The sequence below is a fragment of the Capra hircus genome, chromosome 25 (assembly GCF_001704415.2).
Source record: "Capra hircus breed San Clemente chromosome 25, ASM170441v1, whole genome shotgun sequence".
Taxonomy (NCBI): Eukaryota; Metazoa; Chordata; class Mammalia; order Artiodactyla; family Bovidae; genus Capra; species Capra hircus.
In genome coordinates this window covers 27,166,794-27,185,654 of record NC_030832.1, presented here as the reverse complement: position 1 = coordinate 27,185,654, position 18,861 = coordinate 27,166,794, and the positions used below count along the sequence as shown (strand labels likewise).

General features: G+C 52.9%; 1 protein-coding gene and 1 long non-coding RNA gene across 2 annotated transcripts; both read right to left on the bottom strand.

Annotated features, from left to right (window-relative positions):
• Positions 2,374-5,800, bottom strand: LOC106503591. The gene is made up of 3 exons (XR_001297269.2): positions 4,947-5,800; positions 3,797-3,858; positions 2,374-2,406 (listed from the first exon to the last, which is right to left on the bottom strand). It is a non-coding gene; the product is annotated as an uncharacterized LOC106503591 (long non-coding RNA).
• On the bottom strand, positions 6,924-17,022 carry TRIM72 (tripartite motif containing 72). The gene is made up of 7 exons (XM_013974996.2): positions 16,785-17,022; positions 15,993-16,389; positions 12,716-12,811; positions 12,397-12,627; positions 11,908-11,930; positions 10,176-10,294; positions 6,924-9,100 (listed from the first exon to the last, which is right to left on the bottom strand). The coding sequence occupies exons 2-7, from the start codon at positions 16,380-16,382 to the stop codon at positions 8,517-8,519; spliced, it is 1,443 nt and encodes a 480-aa protein (XP_013830450.2). The 5' UTR covers positions 16,383-16,389; positions 16,785-17,022; the 3' UTR covers positions 6,924-8,516.

The following is an 18,861-nucleotide window of genomic DNA, read 5'->3' as shown; positions in this document are numbered from 1 at the left end:
TAAAGGACAGAAATGGTATGGACCTAACAGAAGCAGAAGATATTAAGAAGACGTGGCAAGAATACACAGAAGAACTATACAGAAAGGATCTTCATGATCCAGATAACCACGATGGTGTGATCACTCACCTAGAGCCAGACATCCTGGAATGCGAAGTCAAGTGAGACTTAGGAAGCATCACTACGAACAAAGCTAGTGGAGGTGATGGCATTCCAGTGGAGCTATTTCAAATCCTGAAAGATGATGCTGTGAAAGTGCTGCACTCAATATGCCAGCAAATTTGGAAAACTCAGCAGTGGCCACAGGACTGGAAAAGGTCAGTTTTCATTCCAATCCCAAAGAAAGGCAATGCCAAAGAATGCTCAAACTATGCACAATTGCACTCATCTCACACGCTAGTTAAGTAATGCTCAAAATTCTCCAAGCCAGGCTCCAACAGTACTTGGACCATGAACTTCCAGATGTTCAAGCTGGATTTAGAAAAGGCAGAGGAACCAGAGATCAAATTGCCAACATCCGCTGTATCATCGAAAAAGCAAGAGAGTTCCAGAAAAACATCTATTTCTGCTTTATTGACTACGCCAAAGCCTTTAACTGTGTGGATCACAACAAACTGGAAAATTCTGAAAGAGATGGGAATACCAGACCACCTGACCTGCCTCTTGAGAAATCTGTATGCAGGTCAAGAAGCAACAGTTAGAACTGGACATGGAACAACAGACTGGTTCCAAATAGGGAAAGAAGTACATCAAGGCTGTATATTGTCAGTCTGCTTATTTAACTTCTATGCAGAGTACATCATGAGAAACGCTGGACTGGAAGAAACACAAGCTGGAATCAAGATTGCTGGGAGAAATATCAATAATCTCAGATATGCAGATGACACCACCCTTATGGCAGAAAGCAAAGAACTAAAGAGCCCCTTGATGAAAGTGAAAGAGGAGAGTGAAAAAGTTGGGTTAAAATTCAAGGTTCAGGAAATGAATATCATGGCATCTGGTCCCATCACTTCATGGCAAATAGATGGGGAACCAGTGGAAACAATGATAGACTTTATTTTTTTGTGCTCCAAAATCACTGCAGATGGTGACTGCAGCCATGAAATTAAAAGATGCTTGCTCCTAGGAAGAAAAGTTATGACCACCCTAGACAGCATATTAAAAAGCAGAGACATTATCAACAAAGGTCCATCTAGTCAAAGCTATGGTTTTTCCAGCAGTCATGTATGGATGTGAGAGTTGGACTATAAAGAAAGCTGAGCACTGAAGAATTGATGCTTTTGAACTATGGTATTGGAGAAGACTCTTGAGAGTCCCTTGGACTACAAGAGGATCCAACAAGTCCATCTTAAAGGAGATCAGTCCTGGGTATTCATAGGAAGGACTGATGCTGAAGCTGAAACTCCAATACTTTGGCCACCTCATGCAAAGAACTGACACATCAGAAAAGACCCTGATGCTGGGAAAGATTGAAGGCAGGAGGAGATGGAGATGACATAGGATGAGATGGTTAGATGGCATCACCGACTCAACGGACATGAGTTTGAGTGAACTCCGGGAGCTGGTGATACACAGGGAGGCCTGGCGTGCTGCTGTCCATGGGGTTGCGAAGAGTAGGAGTGACTGTGTGACTGAACTGAACTGACTGAACTGAAGCACTTCTCATCACAGCTGCTTCTCTGGTTGCAGAGCACAGGCTCTAGGCACCAGCTTCAGTAGCTGTGGCTTAGCTGCCCCTCGGCATGTGAGATCTTCCCAGACCAGGGATCGAACCTGCATTGGCAGATAGCCTCTCAACCACTGGGCCACCAGGAAAGTTCCAGTGCTCAGATTTTTTAATAAGTACGTAACATGAGACAAGAGGGATACGCATAGACCATTTGATGATAGTGGACTAGTAAAGTGTTGTGCATAATCCAATTTTGTGCACCTGAGGTTTAAAAGCAGTATATGGGACTCACAAATACAGAGGCCAAACTAGAGCTTACCAACAGGGAGAAGGAAGGGCAAAGAAGCAAGATAGGGGTATAAGATTAAGAAATATAAACTACTATGTATAAAATGTGTGTCCAAAATAAATAATTTAATTAAATATATGGTTTCTGTGCTGGAGATCTTATACCTGCAAAAGTATAAGTAATGTCTCAAAAAGAATTCTGAAGTGGGAGTTAGGAAAAAGATTTCCCAGTATTTTTTGTTCACTTGTTCTAATTCCTGTGGCTAATTCCTGGGAGCTGACTCAGTTTCCTCACCCATAAAATTAGCAATTTGGCCGAATCATTCCTGAAGTGCCTGTTAAGGAAGGAAAGTTGGGACTTCCCTGGCAGTCCAGTGGTTAAGACTCTGTGCTTCCAACTTAGAGGATGTAGGTTTGATCGCTGGTCGGGGAACTAAGATCCCACATGCTCTGCAGCCAAAAAAAAAAAAAAAAATGAATGAAAGAAAAAAACAAAGACGGAATACTGGACAGAGAAGCAAAAGAACAACAGGTGTCTCTAGCAATAAGTTTCCAGTGCCCCCCGGTAGTGGAAAAACCTCCTCCCATAACACCCTCCCCCAGGGTCCCACCTCCTGATTCCCACCCATCCTCTTTCCAGGACCCTGGATCTGGCCTCCGCTCTTCCCTGCTTCCTCACTCTTGGATCACCAGTGACAAGCCTATTCCCCATGTCCCCACACCCAGCATCTGCCCCTCAATCCCTCTTCTCCCAGAAACCCAGTCATTCTGGTCTAGCCTTTAGTCATTCTCAGGAAATTTATTCTGCCTCCAGTTCCTGAAGTCCAGTGCCAGGCTTGATGGTGTGTGAAGCCACCTCCACACTCCCTTCTCCAGGCCTAGATGGTGCTCCCAGGCCCCTAGGTGCAGGCAGGGCCCAAGAGGATGACTTAATCCTCACAGCAGGGGTGACTCAGGCCAAAGGATCAGCCAGGGAGCCTGCTTGGCTGCTGTGTCCCTCCCAGGTCAGTTCCACTTGTCCCCTTGTCCTCTTTCTCTCTCACCCACATCTAGGAACTGAGAATCCTCTAGAAGCCCTTCTGCTGCCTTCACTTTTTTTAAATTTATTTAATTGGAGGATAATTACTTTACAATATTGTGATGGTTTTTGCCATACATCAACATGAATTGGCCATAGGTATACATGTGCCCCCTTCTCCTGAACCCCTCTCTCACCTCCCTCCCCACCCCATCCCTCCAGCTTGTCACAGAGCACCGGCTTTGGGTTCCCTGCATCATGCCTCAAACTCCCACTGGCGATCTATTTTATATACGATAATGAATATGTTTCAATACTATTCTCTCAAATCATCCCCCCCTTTCCTTCTCCCACTGAGTCCAGTAGTCTGTTCTTTACATCCGTGTTTCCTTTGCTGCCCTGCATGTAGGATCGTTGGTACCATCTTTCTAGATCCCATATATATGTTAATACACTATTATTTGTCTTTCTCTTTCTGGCTTACTTCACTCTGTATAATAGGCTCTAGGTTCATCCACCTCCTTAGAGCTGACTCAAATGTGTTCCTTTTTATAGCTGAGTAACTTCCAATGGAGCTTCCCAGGTGGCTCAGTAGGTAAAGAATCTGTCTCTAATGCAGGAGACTCAGGAGACACAGGTTCGATCCCTGGGCTGGAAAGATCCCCTGGAGGAGAGCATAGCAACCCACTCCAGTATTCTTATCTAGAGAATCCCAAGAACAGAGGAGCCTGGCAGGCTACAGTTCATAGGGTCGCAAAGAGTCAGACACGACTGAGCACACACACATGCTAAGTCTTAGGACCTCCACTACTTAGTACCTACCCTAGAGAAGCCCTTGCACGTGTGCACAGAGACATATCCACAGATGTTCACAGCAGCATTGTCTGTAATAACAATGGTTAGAGATAAAATACCAGTTAATCAGGGAATGATGAAGTAAGTTATGTCACATTCACATGGTGGAATACTACACAGCAATCAAAAAGGAGAAGGTTCTTTCTGCACAGGAACGTGGACAAATCTCCTGACTGACTGAACTGAAAAAAAAAAAGACATTGCAGAATATGTAGAATAATGTGTCATATTCATGTAGAGTATGACATCATTTATATAGAAAGAAAAACACTATATTATATATTATCTGTGGGACACATAAATGCACAGTAAGTCCTAGAAAACTACTCATTAAACTGACAACAGGGATCATTTCTGATGAGCAGACTGCTCCTGCTGCTGCTGCTAAGTTGCTTCAGTTGCGTCCAACTCTGTGCGACCCCATAGACGGCAGCCCACCAGGCTCCCCCGTCCCTGGGATTCTCCAGGCAAGAACACTGGAGTGGGTTGCCATTTCCTTCTCCAATGCATGAAAGTGAAAAGTCAAAGTGAAGTCGCTCAGTCATGTCCGACTCTTAGTGACCCCATGGACTGCAGCCTACCAGGTTCCTCCATCCATGGGATTTTCCAGGCAAGAGTACTGGAGTGGGGTGCCATTGCCTTCTCCGGAGCAGGCTAGTGAGATGCTAGTTGTTGTGAGCCCTAATTGTTGTGAGCCTTTATCTAATTTATTAGGATAAATTAGATAAAGGAGATACTGGATATAAACTTATTGAGGGGCTTCCCTGGTGGCTCAGTGTTAAAGAATCCACCTGCCAATGCGGGCGACATGGGTTAAATCCTGGATCTGGGACAGTCCCATACGCCACAGAGCAGCCACGCCCGTGCACCATGACTATTGCGCCTGTGCTCTAGAGCCTGGGAGCTGCAGCTGCTGACGCCCGCATGCCCTACAGCCTGTGCTCCACAACACTGCTGTGAGAAGCCCGCACACCCCAACTTGAGAGGAGCCCCTGCTCATCGCACTGCAGAAAAGCCCACACAGCGACGAAGACCCAGCACAGTCAAAAATAAAGAAAACATTTTAAATAAAAATAAAGTTGTTGACACATAACAAGCTCTCAGTAAATGTTTTTACCTGCAGTTCAGCATGGCCCTGGCAGGCGCTAGTTTTCTTGGACACTCAGGAGTCAGGAGGCACCGGAAACCTCTTTGCAGCCAGTTGTGATGAGTTCCCAGGGTCTCCATGAAGGGGAAGAACTCAGGGAGGAGGTTCTGGTCCTTTTCTGGAGGAATCCATCTCTCTGTCCCCATTTCACCTTCCTCTAGCCCCAGGGAGATTCTGGCTGAGCCAGGTGGTCCCCAGCCAACAAGGAACACCCAGATGAGGCAGGGTTTCCCATAAACTCGCCCCATGCTGACTGCCTTTGGCTCAGGGACTCCATCTGTCACAGTCAGCCAAGGGCAAGTCACCGGGTCATTCCCCTCAAGGCACACAGCCCAAGCCAGGATAACTTTCCATAGAAAGAACGTGCGAAGACTGTGAAAAGAAGTTCCCTGCTGTAACTCCAGCTCAAGGAACAGATGGCTGAGGGCAGCAGAAGAGCGGTGAGACCCTTCCCTGCCCTTCTGCGCAGAGCCCAGTTCCCAGCCAACGGCCGAGCGTGGTAGCGGCACAAAGGTGGGCTCCTCTGAGGGGCAGCTCTCTGGAGGAGTCCCCACAACAGTCCCTCCAAACCCCCCTCTCTCCTTCACTCTGGGTCAGACAGGGATCGTGACCTATGGCCCCATTTTCTCTTTCACAGGCATCTTCCCTCAGAACAATCCGGGCACATTGAATCCTGTCTTGGCCTCTGCTTCTCACAGTCCCTTCTTCCTAGAAAGGGCCTAGGACCACCTGGGCACCAACCGCCCTCCGCAGACACCTACGACAGGGATTCAGCTCAGTGGTTGCACATTGTATGAAGGTGCTGAAGTCAAGAGAGAATAAGCACGTTGGTGTTGGGACTTCCCTGGTGGTTGAGAATCTGCCTCCCGCTGCAGAGAACACAGGTTCGATCCCTAGTTGGGGAGCTAAGATCCCACAGGCTGCCAAGGACCTAAGCCCATGTGCCACAAGTACTGAGCCCAAGTGCCACAAGTACTGAGCCCGAGTGCCACAAGTACTGAGCCCGAGCGCCACAACTAAACACCCCACGTGCCGCAACTAAAATCAGATGCAGCCTAATAAACAAATGAATTTTTTTTAATGTGGTATTTCTGGAGAGTATTGTAGGTGAGTAGGGCAGGGAAGGGAATAAGCCATTCCTAGCTGAGAGTTGTGTAATATGGGGGATGCAGGGACCCCAAGAGTTCAGAGTTCAGTAGGGCCAGAGTGTAGACGTATGTGAACAGAAGGCATAAGATGAGGCTGGAGGGGGACTTCCATGGCAGTCCAGTGGTTTGGACTCTGGACTTTCACTGCAGAGGGCCTGGGGTTCAATCCCTGGTGGGCAAAATAAGATCCCACAAGCCTCCTGCAAGCAACTTGGAATCCTTGGAAGTTTTGACAACTGAATCACATGACCATACTTGGAATTTTAGAAAGATTTGATGGGTCCATCAAGACTGAAGGCTGGACAGGCAATGAGAAGATTTTCATTGTTTACTTGCTCAGTCTTGTCCAACTCTTCGTGACACAATGGAATATAGCCTGCCAGGCTCCTCTGTCCATAGGATTTCCCAAGCAAGAATATTGGAGAGGGTTGCCATTTCCTTCTGCGGGGGATCTTCCTGACCCAGGGATCAAACTCGCAACTCCTGCATAGGCAGGCAGATTCTTTACCCCGAGCCACTGGAGAAGCCCCCATGAAAGGAAGTGAAAGTGTAGTCACTCAGTTGTGTCCAACTCTTTGTGACCCCGTGGACTGCAGCCCACCAGGCTCCTCTGTCCATGGGATTCTCCAGACAAGAATACTGGAATGGGTTACCATTCCCTTCTCCAGGGGATCTTCCCAACCCAGGTATCAAACCCTGTTCTCTAGAACTGCCGACAAAAATTCTTTATCATCTGGGTCACCCATACTGCCTAGCAATACATCAGTCGTCTCCTGACACAGATTTAATTAGGAAGGAGTCAGACTGTAATCGCGTTTATTCATTTGACCATCAACGAATCATCCCTTCACTTAACAGTTTTATTTTCTAACAAGAAAGAGCTTCTCAGATGAATTTTCTCTTGTGTCCCAGAGCCAGGGCGCAACAGGCCTTCCTCTTGGAGACGCAGCCAGGGGCGCACCCCCAGCCAGCTCCTTTCTTACCCTACACCTTCCTCTCCCCTCCACCCCCAGAAAATTCCCACACTGGCGTCAGTTGCCAGAGGGTCCCAGACCTCACACAGCAGCAGCAGTAGCGACCGCACTGGTGATAGGAAATGGCCCAGGCCTTCATTCTTCCTTAGGATGGGAGGGGGCAGCAGTCCCACCTGCCTGAACCCCCAAAGCCTCTCCCTCCAGGGAAAAGGGGCTCCCACTCTTGGCTTCAGTGGTTATTTTACACCCAAAGGCCTAAAAAAATGTTCACACTTAAGGAAGCAACTCGGGGAGGGAGGGTGATAAGATGGGGGCTTCCTCTCCTTCACAAGCAGCAGGGCCCAGGGCAGGGCTAGCATCAGGCTCTTTCTCTTGGTTGGCAACTGAGGGGATGGTGTCCTCCACACCTGAGACACTCAGTCAACATAATCCGGAGGCAAAGGGCAATAAATGGGGGGTCAGTTTATTCACCCAGCAAAGGCTCTGGCTTCCCAGGTGGCACTAGTGGTGAAGAGCCCGCCTGCCAATGCAGGAGACGCAGGTCCGATCCCTGGGTCAGGAAGATCCCCTGCATGAGGGTGTGGCAACCCACTCCAGTATTCTTGCCTGGAGAATCCCATGGACAGAGGAGCCTGGCGGGCTGCAGTCCACAGGGTCGCAAAGAGTCGGACACAACTGAAGCACTTTGGCACACAGGCTCTGACAGTTTTTAAATGGCTGTGGCCTGGAGGAATGTATTTTGGGTTTTCTACGCATCATGGCTGACAGCTTTGTGATAACTCTGTGTAAGAGCAAGCTGACTGAACAGAAGGCCGGCTGAGTTAGCAACGCTTCAGGTGTGATCCAGCTTGTGACAGGCAGCATCAGCGGCCCCTGAGGACTTGCTAGAAAGGCCCACTTTTGACCCACCCCTGACCTACTGAACCAGAAATTCTGCCCTCTGGGCTTTAGCCAAGGCATTCCGAGGTGCTCTGAAAAGGTGACCTTGGTGCATATGCTCCAGTTGGAGAATCACCCCAGTGGAAGGCCTCTTGCCGTGGTGAGACCAGACCCGACTTCGGAGGCCCCCCAAGGCGGAAAGGAGCGGGAGGCTTCTGGGCCTCCTGACTCCCACAGAGTTCTCGAGCTCCTCTCCTCCCTCCTCCCCAAGCCCCCTGACCCTTCCTCAATCTCAACTTCTCGCCTGATCGCTGGTGTTCCCAGGTTCGCCAGCTACAGTTTCTCCACTGACCTGACTTCAGGTCTCCCCTTCCCATCACCAACCCAACCCCTGGCTGGCTGTCCCCTGCACATGCCAACCGCCAACTTCTCAGAATGTTTGAAGTCCCGTCCCCAACCCCCTCCGCCCTGACTTCAACCCCGGCGACCCCGACCAGGCCGGCAGGGCCCCCCACCCCTCCCCGAACCCAACCGGCAGCTCAAGCCTCCGAGCCGCCGCCGACGTCGGGCCCCACGAGCAGCAGCGGCTGCGCATTTTTGCCCTTGTCGTGCCAGCACACGTCGAAGAAGGGGTACACGGGCCCCGGCAGGCGCTCATGGAAGGCGAAGAGCAGCTCCAGCGCGTCGGGTTCGCTGGCGTCGTAGAAGGAGAGGACGCCGTCGCCGAAGCTCAGGTAGATGCCAATGCGCGTGGGCCGCCTCTCCGGGGTGCGCAGCGCGCGCGGTTCCTTGGCTTCGACGTGAGCCTCCAGGATCTTGCCGTCGCGCAGCCCGAGCAGCCAGAGCCCCTGCGAGGGCACCGCGTGCAGCCGGCCGCGGCGACCGGCCTGGGCGCCGATCACGCCCAGCGCCCAGCGCGGCTTGTCGCCCACCTCCACCTCCCAGTAGTGCTCGCCCTCGGAGAGCAGCTGGTGAGTCACCACCGCCACCGCCTTGTCGAACTGGCGGGGGTCCTCTCCGGCTGGCGGCGCCTTTTGCTCCGAGCACTCCACGCGGCGGCCCGAATTGGACAGCACCAGGCTCGGGTGGGCCGTGCTCGGGTCAAAGGTCAGCTCCTGCAGCGCTGCCACCGAAAGGAAGCGAGTCAGACCCCGCGGGTGGGCTTCCCTGAGAGCCTTCTCCCAACCCGCCTGTTGGGGGAGCAGCTCCTCTCATCCTCCCAGCATCTCTGGGCAGTGAGCCCCGCCTCGGCTTTCTGACTCCGGCCAAAGGCCACACCTCTCAGGGCTTCAGTTTGTTCAGCTGTAAAATGAGGCCATAATTCCCTCCTTCCAGGGCTGTGGGGAGAACTAAGTGGATACAAGGCCGTGGCACTCACCATCTAAGGCCTTAGAGCAGGAGATAGTCAGGAAGCCTGGTCCTAAGCTAGTCTCAACCTCACCCGGCTGTGTGACCAAGTCAGGTTTGACCAGTCTCTGGGCCTTAGGCTTCTCTTGGCTAAAGCAGAGGTCCCTCCATTCCCCCCAGTGAGGCCGGGTATATATCTGCTGGAGCTCTAGCTCCCCAATGGGCTCTAGCTCTTGCAGAGAAAAAGCCCACAGGCCAGAGTCAGTGTCTGACCCCAGGGTTCCAGCTCCGCAGGTCCTCAGCTCCCAGTGAGCAGGGCGTATCATCCCCACTGGTGGGGCACAGCAGGGGCAGGGCAGGTCCACGGGTCTTGCAAGGCTCAGACCCAGGCCCCAGCTTCCCCTGCTGCCGGCAGCAGCATTCTTTCAGTAAGCAGGACTTACTGTCAGGACTTCCCTGGTGGTCCAGTGGCTAAGACTCTGCACTCCCAGTGCAGGGTGCCTGAGGTTTGATCCCTGGTTGGAGAACTAAATCCTACAGCCAGGAACTAAAGACTCCACGTGCCACAGTGAAGATGGAAGAGCCTTTATGCCCAGCTAAGATCCAGTGGCACAGCCAAAAAAAAAACCAGTGCCCTCTCCATGTCAGTCAGCCACCCGAAAACCCCATGCGCTTTAAAGGCCTTCTCTGAGCACAGGTTACAAGAGTGCTAACCCCGAGGGAAAGGGGCAGTGGGCACCTTCTAGGGTGATCTCCCCAGTTGGGATTGAGAGGCCTCTCTGTATGTGGCTGGGGCCTCCCATCAACCACAGCATCACAAGCACAAACCCAGGGTGGGCCCCTCCCAGTACCTGGCATCAGAGCCCGGAACATCTTCCTCCACACCTGGAATTTGAAGTCATCTGAGATGATGGGCAGCTGGATGTCCAGACGGGCAGGTGGTGGTGACTCTGCCAGGATCTTCTGCAGCCTGGGGGTGGGGAGAGGGGAGGAAGGGTTGGTGAAGGGACTCCCTGGAAGAGGCACAGAGTAGGAGGAGGGCAAGGGGCAGTAGCTAGAAGACAGGAGGAAGGAGCTGTGGTCAAGTTCCAGGATGTGCCCCTCCCCCATCATACCCTGGTTTAAAGCTCTTCTGTTTTCATTTGTTTGGAAAGATGAAAAAGGTGTGGAGATGGATGATGGTGATAGTTACACAGCAATGTGAATGTGCTTAATGCCACTGAACTTAAAATGTACCCTAAAAAAAAAAAAAGGTTAAAATGGGGAATTTCCTGGCAGCCCAGTGGTTAGGACTCTGCCCTTTCACTGCTGATCCCTGGTCAGGAAACTAAGATCCTGGAAGCCACACAGTGAGTCCAAAAAAAAAAAAAAAAAAGGTTAAAATGGTAAATTTTACATTATATTTTGTTGTTTTTATTGTTTAGTCTCTAAGTCATGTCCAACAAGATCAAACCAGCCAGTCCTAAAGGAAATCAGTCCTAAATATTCATTGGAAGGACTGATGCTGAAGCTGAAACTCCAATACTTTGGCTACCTGATGCAAAGAACTGATTCATTGGGAAAAAAACACTGATGCTGGGAAAGACTGAAGGCAGGAGGAGAAGGGGATGACAGAGGATGAGATGGTTGGGTGGCATCACTGACTCAATGGACATGAGTTTGAACAAGCTCCAGGAGTTGGTGATAGACAGGGAAGCCTGGCTTGCTGCAGTCCCTGGGGTCACAAAGATGGACACAACTGAGCAACTGAATTGAACTGGGGTAGGGTTAGGGTTAGTCCATGGGATTTTCCAGGCAAGAATACTGGAGTGAGTTGCCATTTCCTCCTCCAGGGGATCTTCCTGACCCAGGGATTGAACCCATGTCTCCTGCATTGGCAAGCAGATTCTTTACCACTAAGCCACCAGGGAAGCCCATGTATATTTTACCAGTATTTTTTCAAAGCCTTCTCTTGGGATAAGGTCCAGCTCCTCCCCTCTTCACAGTTTGGCCCCCTCCAGCCACACCAGCTTCATCTTCACTTCCTCTTAGCAGTCTGCACTTGCTGTTCCCTCTGCCTCCAATGCTCTTCCACCAACTCTTTACTTGCATGCCATGTCGCTTCAGCCATGTCTGACTTTTTGCAACCCTATGGACAGTAGCCCACCAGCCTCCTCTGTCCATGGGATTCTCTAGGCAAACATACTGGAGTGGGTTGCCATGCCCTCCTCCAGGGGATCTTTCCAACCCAGGGATCAAATCCACATCTGGTAGGTTCTTTACCGCCAGCACCACCTGGGAAGCCTGTTCACTCCTTCAGCATCCAGCTCTAACGTGCACACCTTTGGAAAGCCTGGGCCCGCCACCACCCCCACTCCCACCCCCAGCCCCCAACAGCAGCACTGAGTGATGCCTGTGTCCCTGCCCACATCTGTCTCCAGCAATGGTCTGGGAGGTCCCTGAGGAGAAAGACAGGTCAAGTTCATATCTGCACAAAGTGCAGGGGAACCCCAGTAGACTGAATGGGAGGAGAGGGTGAACCAGCCAGTGTCCCTGGCAGACAAGGGCAAGATGGGAAAGGGGGCAGGGCCAGGTTGATCTCACCTGCTGGTCACCAGGCAGTATTTCTGGAATGAGAGAAAGAGAGAATGGAGGTGAGCAGGCAGGGGGGACACTGGGGACTTCTGAGGCTGGGGCAGAACACAGAAATGCTGGGTGCGGGGTCAGGAAGAATCAGAAAAGACAAAAGAAACCCAGAATTAAAGGCCACCCCTAGCCCTTTACTGTGGCGTGAATTAGAAAAAATACACCCTTCCTCAAGAAACAAATTCCACCTGATAAAAAAGTGTCCTAATAAAAATGCAGACCTGCAAAGTCTCTGATACGAATGATGCCCCCTTAGATACAGCGTCCTTGGGCAATGCCCCACCTAAACAACCAGAAGGGCCATCCTGGGGCTCACCCCTCCTTGGTGTGTGACCCTGGCTCATCCTTGCCCATCTCTGTACCTCGGGCTCCCTATGTGACAATGGAATGAGGTCTCCAAAGCCTAAACCCTGGCTGAGGGGCAGAGGGAAGCCATCCAATGCTCACCATGAGGAACTCTGTCTGCGGCTTGTCTGCCACCTCCTCCAGCACCTTCTCCATCTGCCGCAGCTGTTCCAGGTAAGAGTTCAGGCTCCCTAGCTCCCGCCGCAAGGCGACCCCCGCCTCACCCCGCACTCGCTCAGCTTCACGGTCCAAGGAGCCCTCCAGGGCAGCCAAGAACAAACGCATCTTGCCCAGTTGTTCGCCCACTGCCCCCCTGAACTGACGCACCGTCTCCTGGGGGGACAGACAGGAAAGAGCATTTGGCTGGGGACCCCCAGCCTGGACCCCCATTCCCCGGGCTCTGCTGGGACGAGTCCCTCACCTCCACTTCCAGCAGCTGATGCTCCAGCAGGGCCACACTCTTCTCCTTCCGCATACAAGCCTCCTGCAGCTGTATCTTCTGCTGTGGGAGCTGCGACTGGTGGGGGGAGGGCAGATATAAAGAAGTAATGCGACCGCCCACCTCCCCCACCAAACCCACACCTCCCCACCTTAACCCGCCCCCTCTGGCTCAGCCTCAATGCCAGCTCCTCTTCCAGCCAGGCTGGCAACTTATCATGCCCCAAACACATTTGCTGGTCTCAAGCACTTGCCAGTACCAGTTCTGAGGTCTGGAATGTCCCCCCTTCCCATTGTCTATCTCCATTAAGTCCTCCCCAGCCTTGTCTTTCCTGATAGCATCCCCCCAGCAGGCAGCCCTTCAGCATAGATCTTTGGGAAGACGATTATCACAGATGTAGTTGGTTTCCTCCCCTGGAGAGGTAAGGGCTTGGCACATAGCGGGTTTCAGGGGGTAGTGGAGGATGTGTACAAGAGACAGGCAGCCTCCTCCCATTCCTGCCCTTCACCCTATACCTAAAAGCAGAATCTTAGCAAAACCCTCTAACCGGCCTCCCTGCACACTTGTAGGCTCTGAGGGTAGTAGTGTAGTGTGAGTTGCTCAGTCGTGTCTGTCTCTCTGCAACCCCATGGACCCACCAGGCTCCTTTGTCCATGAAATTCTCCAGGCAAGAATACTGGAGCCATTCTCTTCTCCAGGAGTTCTTTCCAACCCAAGGATCAAACCCAGGTCTCCTGTATTGCAGGCGGATTCTTTACTGTTTGAGCCACCAAACAGGGTTTCCCTGGTTCTGAGGGTAGGCAATTGAATAAAAATGTCTTCTGGGACTTCCCTGGAGGTCCAGTGGTTAAGACTCTGAGCTGCCAATGGAGGGGGCATAGGTTCTATCCCTGGTTGAGGAACTAAGATCCCACAGGCAGTGCAGCATGGCCAAAAGCTTAAAAACAATGTCTTCTGCATGGACAAACCAAACAAACCTGTGGGCCAGCTCCTACTCTAGGTCTGTCTGTTTGGGATCGTGAAATGCAGGCATAGGAGAGTTCCTAATACCTCCAGCCAAAGACAGTTTGCTGGGAGGTGCACGGCCCTGAAATCAGACTGTTCCAGTCCTGTCGCCCTGACTTCCAACCTCAATTTTCCACTTTTGCAGAATGGGGACGATTATCCCCCACCTACCTTACCTATGGTTTTGGGGACAAATTGGAAGCCTCCTCCCCACCTCCCCTAAAGGAAACTGGGAGACCCTCTAAGTGCTGTTGGCTATGAGTCCCCACCGAAATTGGACCATGGGCTACTGCGGCCGGCTGCCAGGTCAGTCTCCTTCCCCAGACATCTCCCAGGGCTACAGCCCTGTCTGCTGCTGGGCAGGGTAGCCCTGGAGGCTCTCAGCCATCTGAGGTGAGATGAGCCATCATCATGGGTGACAGAGCTGAGCCGTGGGGACCAAGCACGATGGCACCGTAGAGGCTAGGGGCTGAACAGAGAAGGCTCTTGGAACATCCCGTGGTGAGGAGGTGTGGGGAGCAGTGCTCGACACAGTGCATGATGGGTCTCACCAACAGGCTGGTGTCCTCCTACTCCGAGGCAAGCAGGAGGAGGCCACATGACTTTGGGGGTTGTGAGTCCCCTGATGCCCAGCAGATCCCATCCAATCACTCTTGAGTCTTGGCACGTATTCTCTGGACCAACCCATCTTCCTCCCCAAGGACCCAGGTGTTCTGCTCTACCCCAGGTTTCTTGTCCATCATGTGGCTCAGATGATAAAGAATCTGCCTGCAACGTGGAAGTCGTGGGTTCAATCCCTAGGTTGGGAAGATTCCCTGGAGAAGGAAATGGCAACCCACTCCAGTATTCTTGCCTGGAGAATTCCATGGACAGAGGAGCCTGGCAGGCTACTGTCTATGGGGTCACAAAGAGTCAGACACACTTTCACTTTTCCCCCTCCTTCCAGGAATCTCTACTTCAGACCTCCAGCTACCTCCTCCCTGGGGCTTAGGGTGGACTGATGCAGACTCTGAAAGACTGTATCCTAACCCGCCTGCCCCTTTGAGGCTTCTGGGCTCCCTGGTGCCCCGTTCCACTTCATGGACTCTCTTCTCTTTTTGCAGATAAAGATGGATGAGGATAGGCATTCTGGGGTCACCAGCAGAGGGGAGCCTGGGTTGGGTGGGCTCCTGGGAGGAGGAGCCTCCTGCAGTGGGCTAGGGGACTACAAGCCAGCACCCCAAGGGACTGGCAAGGCTGGAGCGGGAGGGACGGTGAGGCTGGGCCCCTGGAGGATTTGGGGGGCCTAAGGGCGGGGTCTACCCCTTCTAGAAGTCTGGAGACCAAAGAGAAGTGTCTTGCAACGCTGAATTTACGGGCAAAGATTACCCGCCCCCGACTCTCAACAGCTGCCTGAAAAGTGGCAGCTTCTCCATCGCAGAGACGGTGGACTGCTCCAAGCCTCCGGACCCCGCCTCCGCCAAGCCCTGCACCTGTCGTTTATTCTTCCAACAACCCTATAAATGGCTTCATGACATATCTCCCTGGGCCCGTGTATACACATACACTCCTGTAGCTCTACACTCGTGTGATCTGCCACACGTACGCCAGGCGAGCCAGCGTGTGCCTGCGTCTCCATTTGCCAGTGTCTGGGCATCCGCAGAGATGGCAAACCTAGGGGGCGCGCACAACTGTGTGTGGAGGCTGGAGGCGTTCGGAAGTTCCAGCTCCAACACAAAAACAGCCTGCACTTGGGTCTCGGTACCAACTCGGGGCTGTGCACAAGAGTTGCCCGCGCAGGCGTGCCTTGGCCTCCCAGGTCCCTTTGGGTGAGGCTTCATCTGGTAACTGTCAGGTCATTACAAGCTTGGCAGCTCCAGGGGAGCAGGAGCGGGGCGGTCCCGGACAGCGAGGCCCCTCTTATCCAGGGCTACGCCCAGCAGCCGAGCCTGTTCGCGTGGGCCGCGGGCACCGACCCTGTCCTCCGCTAGGGCCCCAGCGAGGCAGACTCCGCTCTGCCGCTGCGCTCCTCTCGCATCCCCGCGTGCGCTCCAGTGGCCGCGCTTGTCTCGCCGAGGCCGGTCTCCCAGCGCTTCTTCCAGGCTCTGGTCTCCGTCAGGCTCCGCCTTCAGCTCATCTTCCCTAGACGCCCCGCCCCGCCCGCGTCCCTGGCATCTCCAGGCGCCCCGGGCCCTGAAGTTGAGGTCGGATCGTCCCGACCCCGACCGGTCCAACCATCCCATCCGACCCCGACCCCCGCCGGAGGGGCCCGCACCTTGAGGCGCGCGTGGGCTTCGGCGGCCGGCAGCAGGCGGTGGCCGCGGTGAGAGCCGAGCGAGGCGCACACGCCGCACACGAGCACGCGGTCCTGCTCGCAGTAGATGCTCAGCGGGTCCAGGTGCTCCTCGCAGTGGCCCTGCGGCACCTGCGCCAGCCCCTCCACCAGACGCGCCAGCTGCAGGTTGGTGCTGAGCGCCTGCGGCCGCGTGGGGGCCTGGCAGCTCGGGCAGAGCACCGTGCCGTCCTCCGCCGGCTCCCCGGCAACGCGGCTCAGGCAGGCGCGACAGAAGCTGTGGCCACACTCGGCCGTTACGGGCGCGTCGAACAGCTGCAGGCACAGCGGGCAGGACAGCTCCTGGTGCAGGAGGCCGGGCGCGGCCGACATGGCAGGCCTGCATGGAGGAGGGGTCCGTCAGGGAGGCGAGACCGGGCCCAACCTCCAGAGGCCTCTCAGCCCACACAGAAAGGGACTCTGGCTCAGGCCAAGGGAGAAAGGGAGATTCCCTTTCAGGCCCAAAGGGAACCTCAACTCGTTTATCTGCCCCAGCCCACCCCTCCACCCCACCCAAATAGCCCCTGTCAGGGACCGGGCTCAATCCCCCTTCCTCAACTTGAGGCTGGCTTTCAAACCCTGTCCTACCCCCAAGTGTCTTTCCCCTGACTTGGCCCCTGGCCTCGGCCCCAACCCCAAATCCTCCAGAGTCCCTGCCCTCTCCTCTCCTCTCACCTCTCCCTCCCCTTCCCCTTATCCCCAGCCACCATCTCCCACCAGGACCCCTGGACTCACAGGTCTGGCTGGAGATCTTGGCTAAAAAGAGACTCCCAAGAGGCCCAGTCAAGGTCAAGCCTTAACTGTAGGTGGCTCAGAGCTGTGTCTCAAGAGAAGCAAGCACCAAGCTCAGAGCAAGGTCGTGGGACACCACGGGTGATGGGCGCACGGTGAAGAGCAGACAGACCCTCCCAGGCTGAGCCCTGGCCCCAGGACTATATATAGGTTGCCCGGCCTATCCCCTCACATCACTTCTGGAAACTGCTCTAAAAGTGAGGACTGAGCAGTCAGCGGACAAGCGTCACATGGCAAAGCCACCTGTCGTGGCCCATCACGCTCTGCTGTCCCCTGCCCAGCCTGGAGCCAGAACTCAGAGCTAGCAGAGAGACAGGGCCTCTGAAACCACGGAAAAGATAGAAACCTGATTGGCAGGAGTCTCCGCTTTCTCCCCAGCCTCACCGTTTCCAGCCTCCCCTGTTCCCTGCCTGTGGCCCCTCCCCAGCTTATCACCCACTGATTCCCCAAACTTAAGGCACAAAGTCACACGGGACAGAATCTCCTCCAACCCCGAAAGCCTTCCTTCCTGCAGGACTGAGGGGACGCTCTTCCCCCAGCTGGAGTTTCCAGTGCTCAGCACAAGCCCTAGGGCCACGTGGGCCTCCCTCAGTGCTCAGGAAAGGAATGACAGAGGGACAGTTGAATTAATGAATGAGCTATATCCAGGGCCAGAGGTCGCAACTTGATCCTGCTCTGGGAGCCTCCAGGCTTATCCTTCAGATCTCAGTGTAAATTGCATTCAGCATAAAAACCAAAGTCCTCTTATCCTGTTCATCACTCACCTCTCCCCCTGCTCACTCCAGCCTTGCCCTTTGGACTTCTAACCCCCCTGCCTGGAACATTCTTGAAAACCCTGTTATTGGAAGCTGCTGCATAGCACAGGGAGCTCAGTCTGATGTTTTGTGATGACCTGGAGGGGTAGGATGAGGGGATGGGAAGGCAGCTCAAGAGAGAGGGGATGTATGTATACTTAGAGCTGATAAACTTTGTTGTACAGCAGAAATTAACACAATATAGTAAAGCAATTATATTCCATTAAAATATAAATAGAACACAGTTTGGGCGTGACCACTTCCCTCGCTCCCTCAGATCTTTCCCCAATGTCACCATTTTCAGTGGGGCTTTTCCTAACTCCCTGATTTTAAATCTCACACCTTCCTTCCTCGATTTATTTTTCTCCGTAACATTTATCACAGTCTGACACAAACATATTTCACTTGTTAGTTTCTTGTCTGTCTTCTCCTACCAGAACATAAATTTTGTTCATTGTTCCTCTCCAACTTCCAACAAAGTCTGGGGCACACAGCAGTTACTCAGTAAACACTCAATGAATGAAAAATCACAAGGACTCACTCTGTCCTTCTCTTCTGACCTCTCAGCATTTTCCTGGATTTATTTCCCCCTCGACCACTCTCTGTTTCTGTTAGTCTGAGCTTCTGTAAGAGTCAGATCAATTGTCCCATGAGAGTAACCAGACACCCCCACCACAGGTGAGAAAAAAGATGAAATTATTTCCCCTGATTATAAAGGAGGAGGCAGCTGTCCCCCACTCCCCTTCTTCAAGGTCATCACACTCCAACTTTTTGGCAAGTAAATGAATCTCCCCAGAAGCCAGAGCTCCTAGCACACCTTCTCTTTTGTGACTCGCCTGTAAGTTCTTCAGCTCTTTCCTTCTTTATTTTTAGTTAATTAATTAATTAATTTGGCTGCATGGGGTCTTTGCTGCTGCATGTCAGAATCTTCATTGCGTCATTTGGAATCTTTCATTATGGCGCACTCTAGTTGCTTGGACTTAGTTGCTCTGTAGCATGTGGGATCTTTCTCCTGGAGGAAGAAATGGCAACCCACTTCATTATTGTGCCAGGAAAATCCCATGGACAGAGGAGCCTGGGGAGAGGAGGGCGGGGCGGGGGACGGGTACAGTCCAGGGAGTCGCTAAGAGTTGAACACGACTGAGTGACTGAATACATACACATATGGGATCTTAACTCCCCAACGAGGAATCGAACTCGTGCCCCCTGCGTTGTGAGGCAGATTC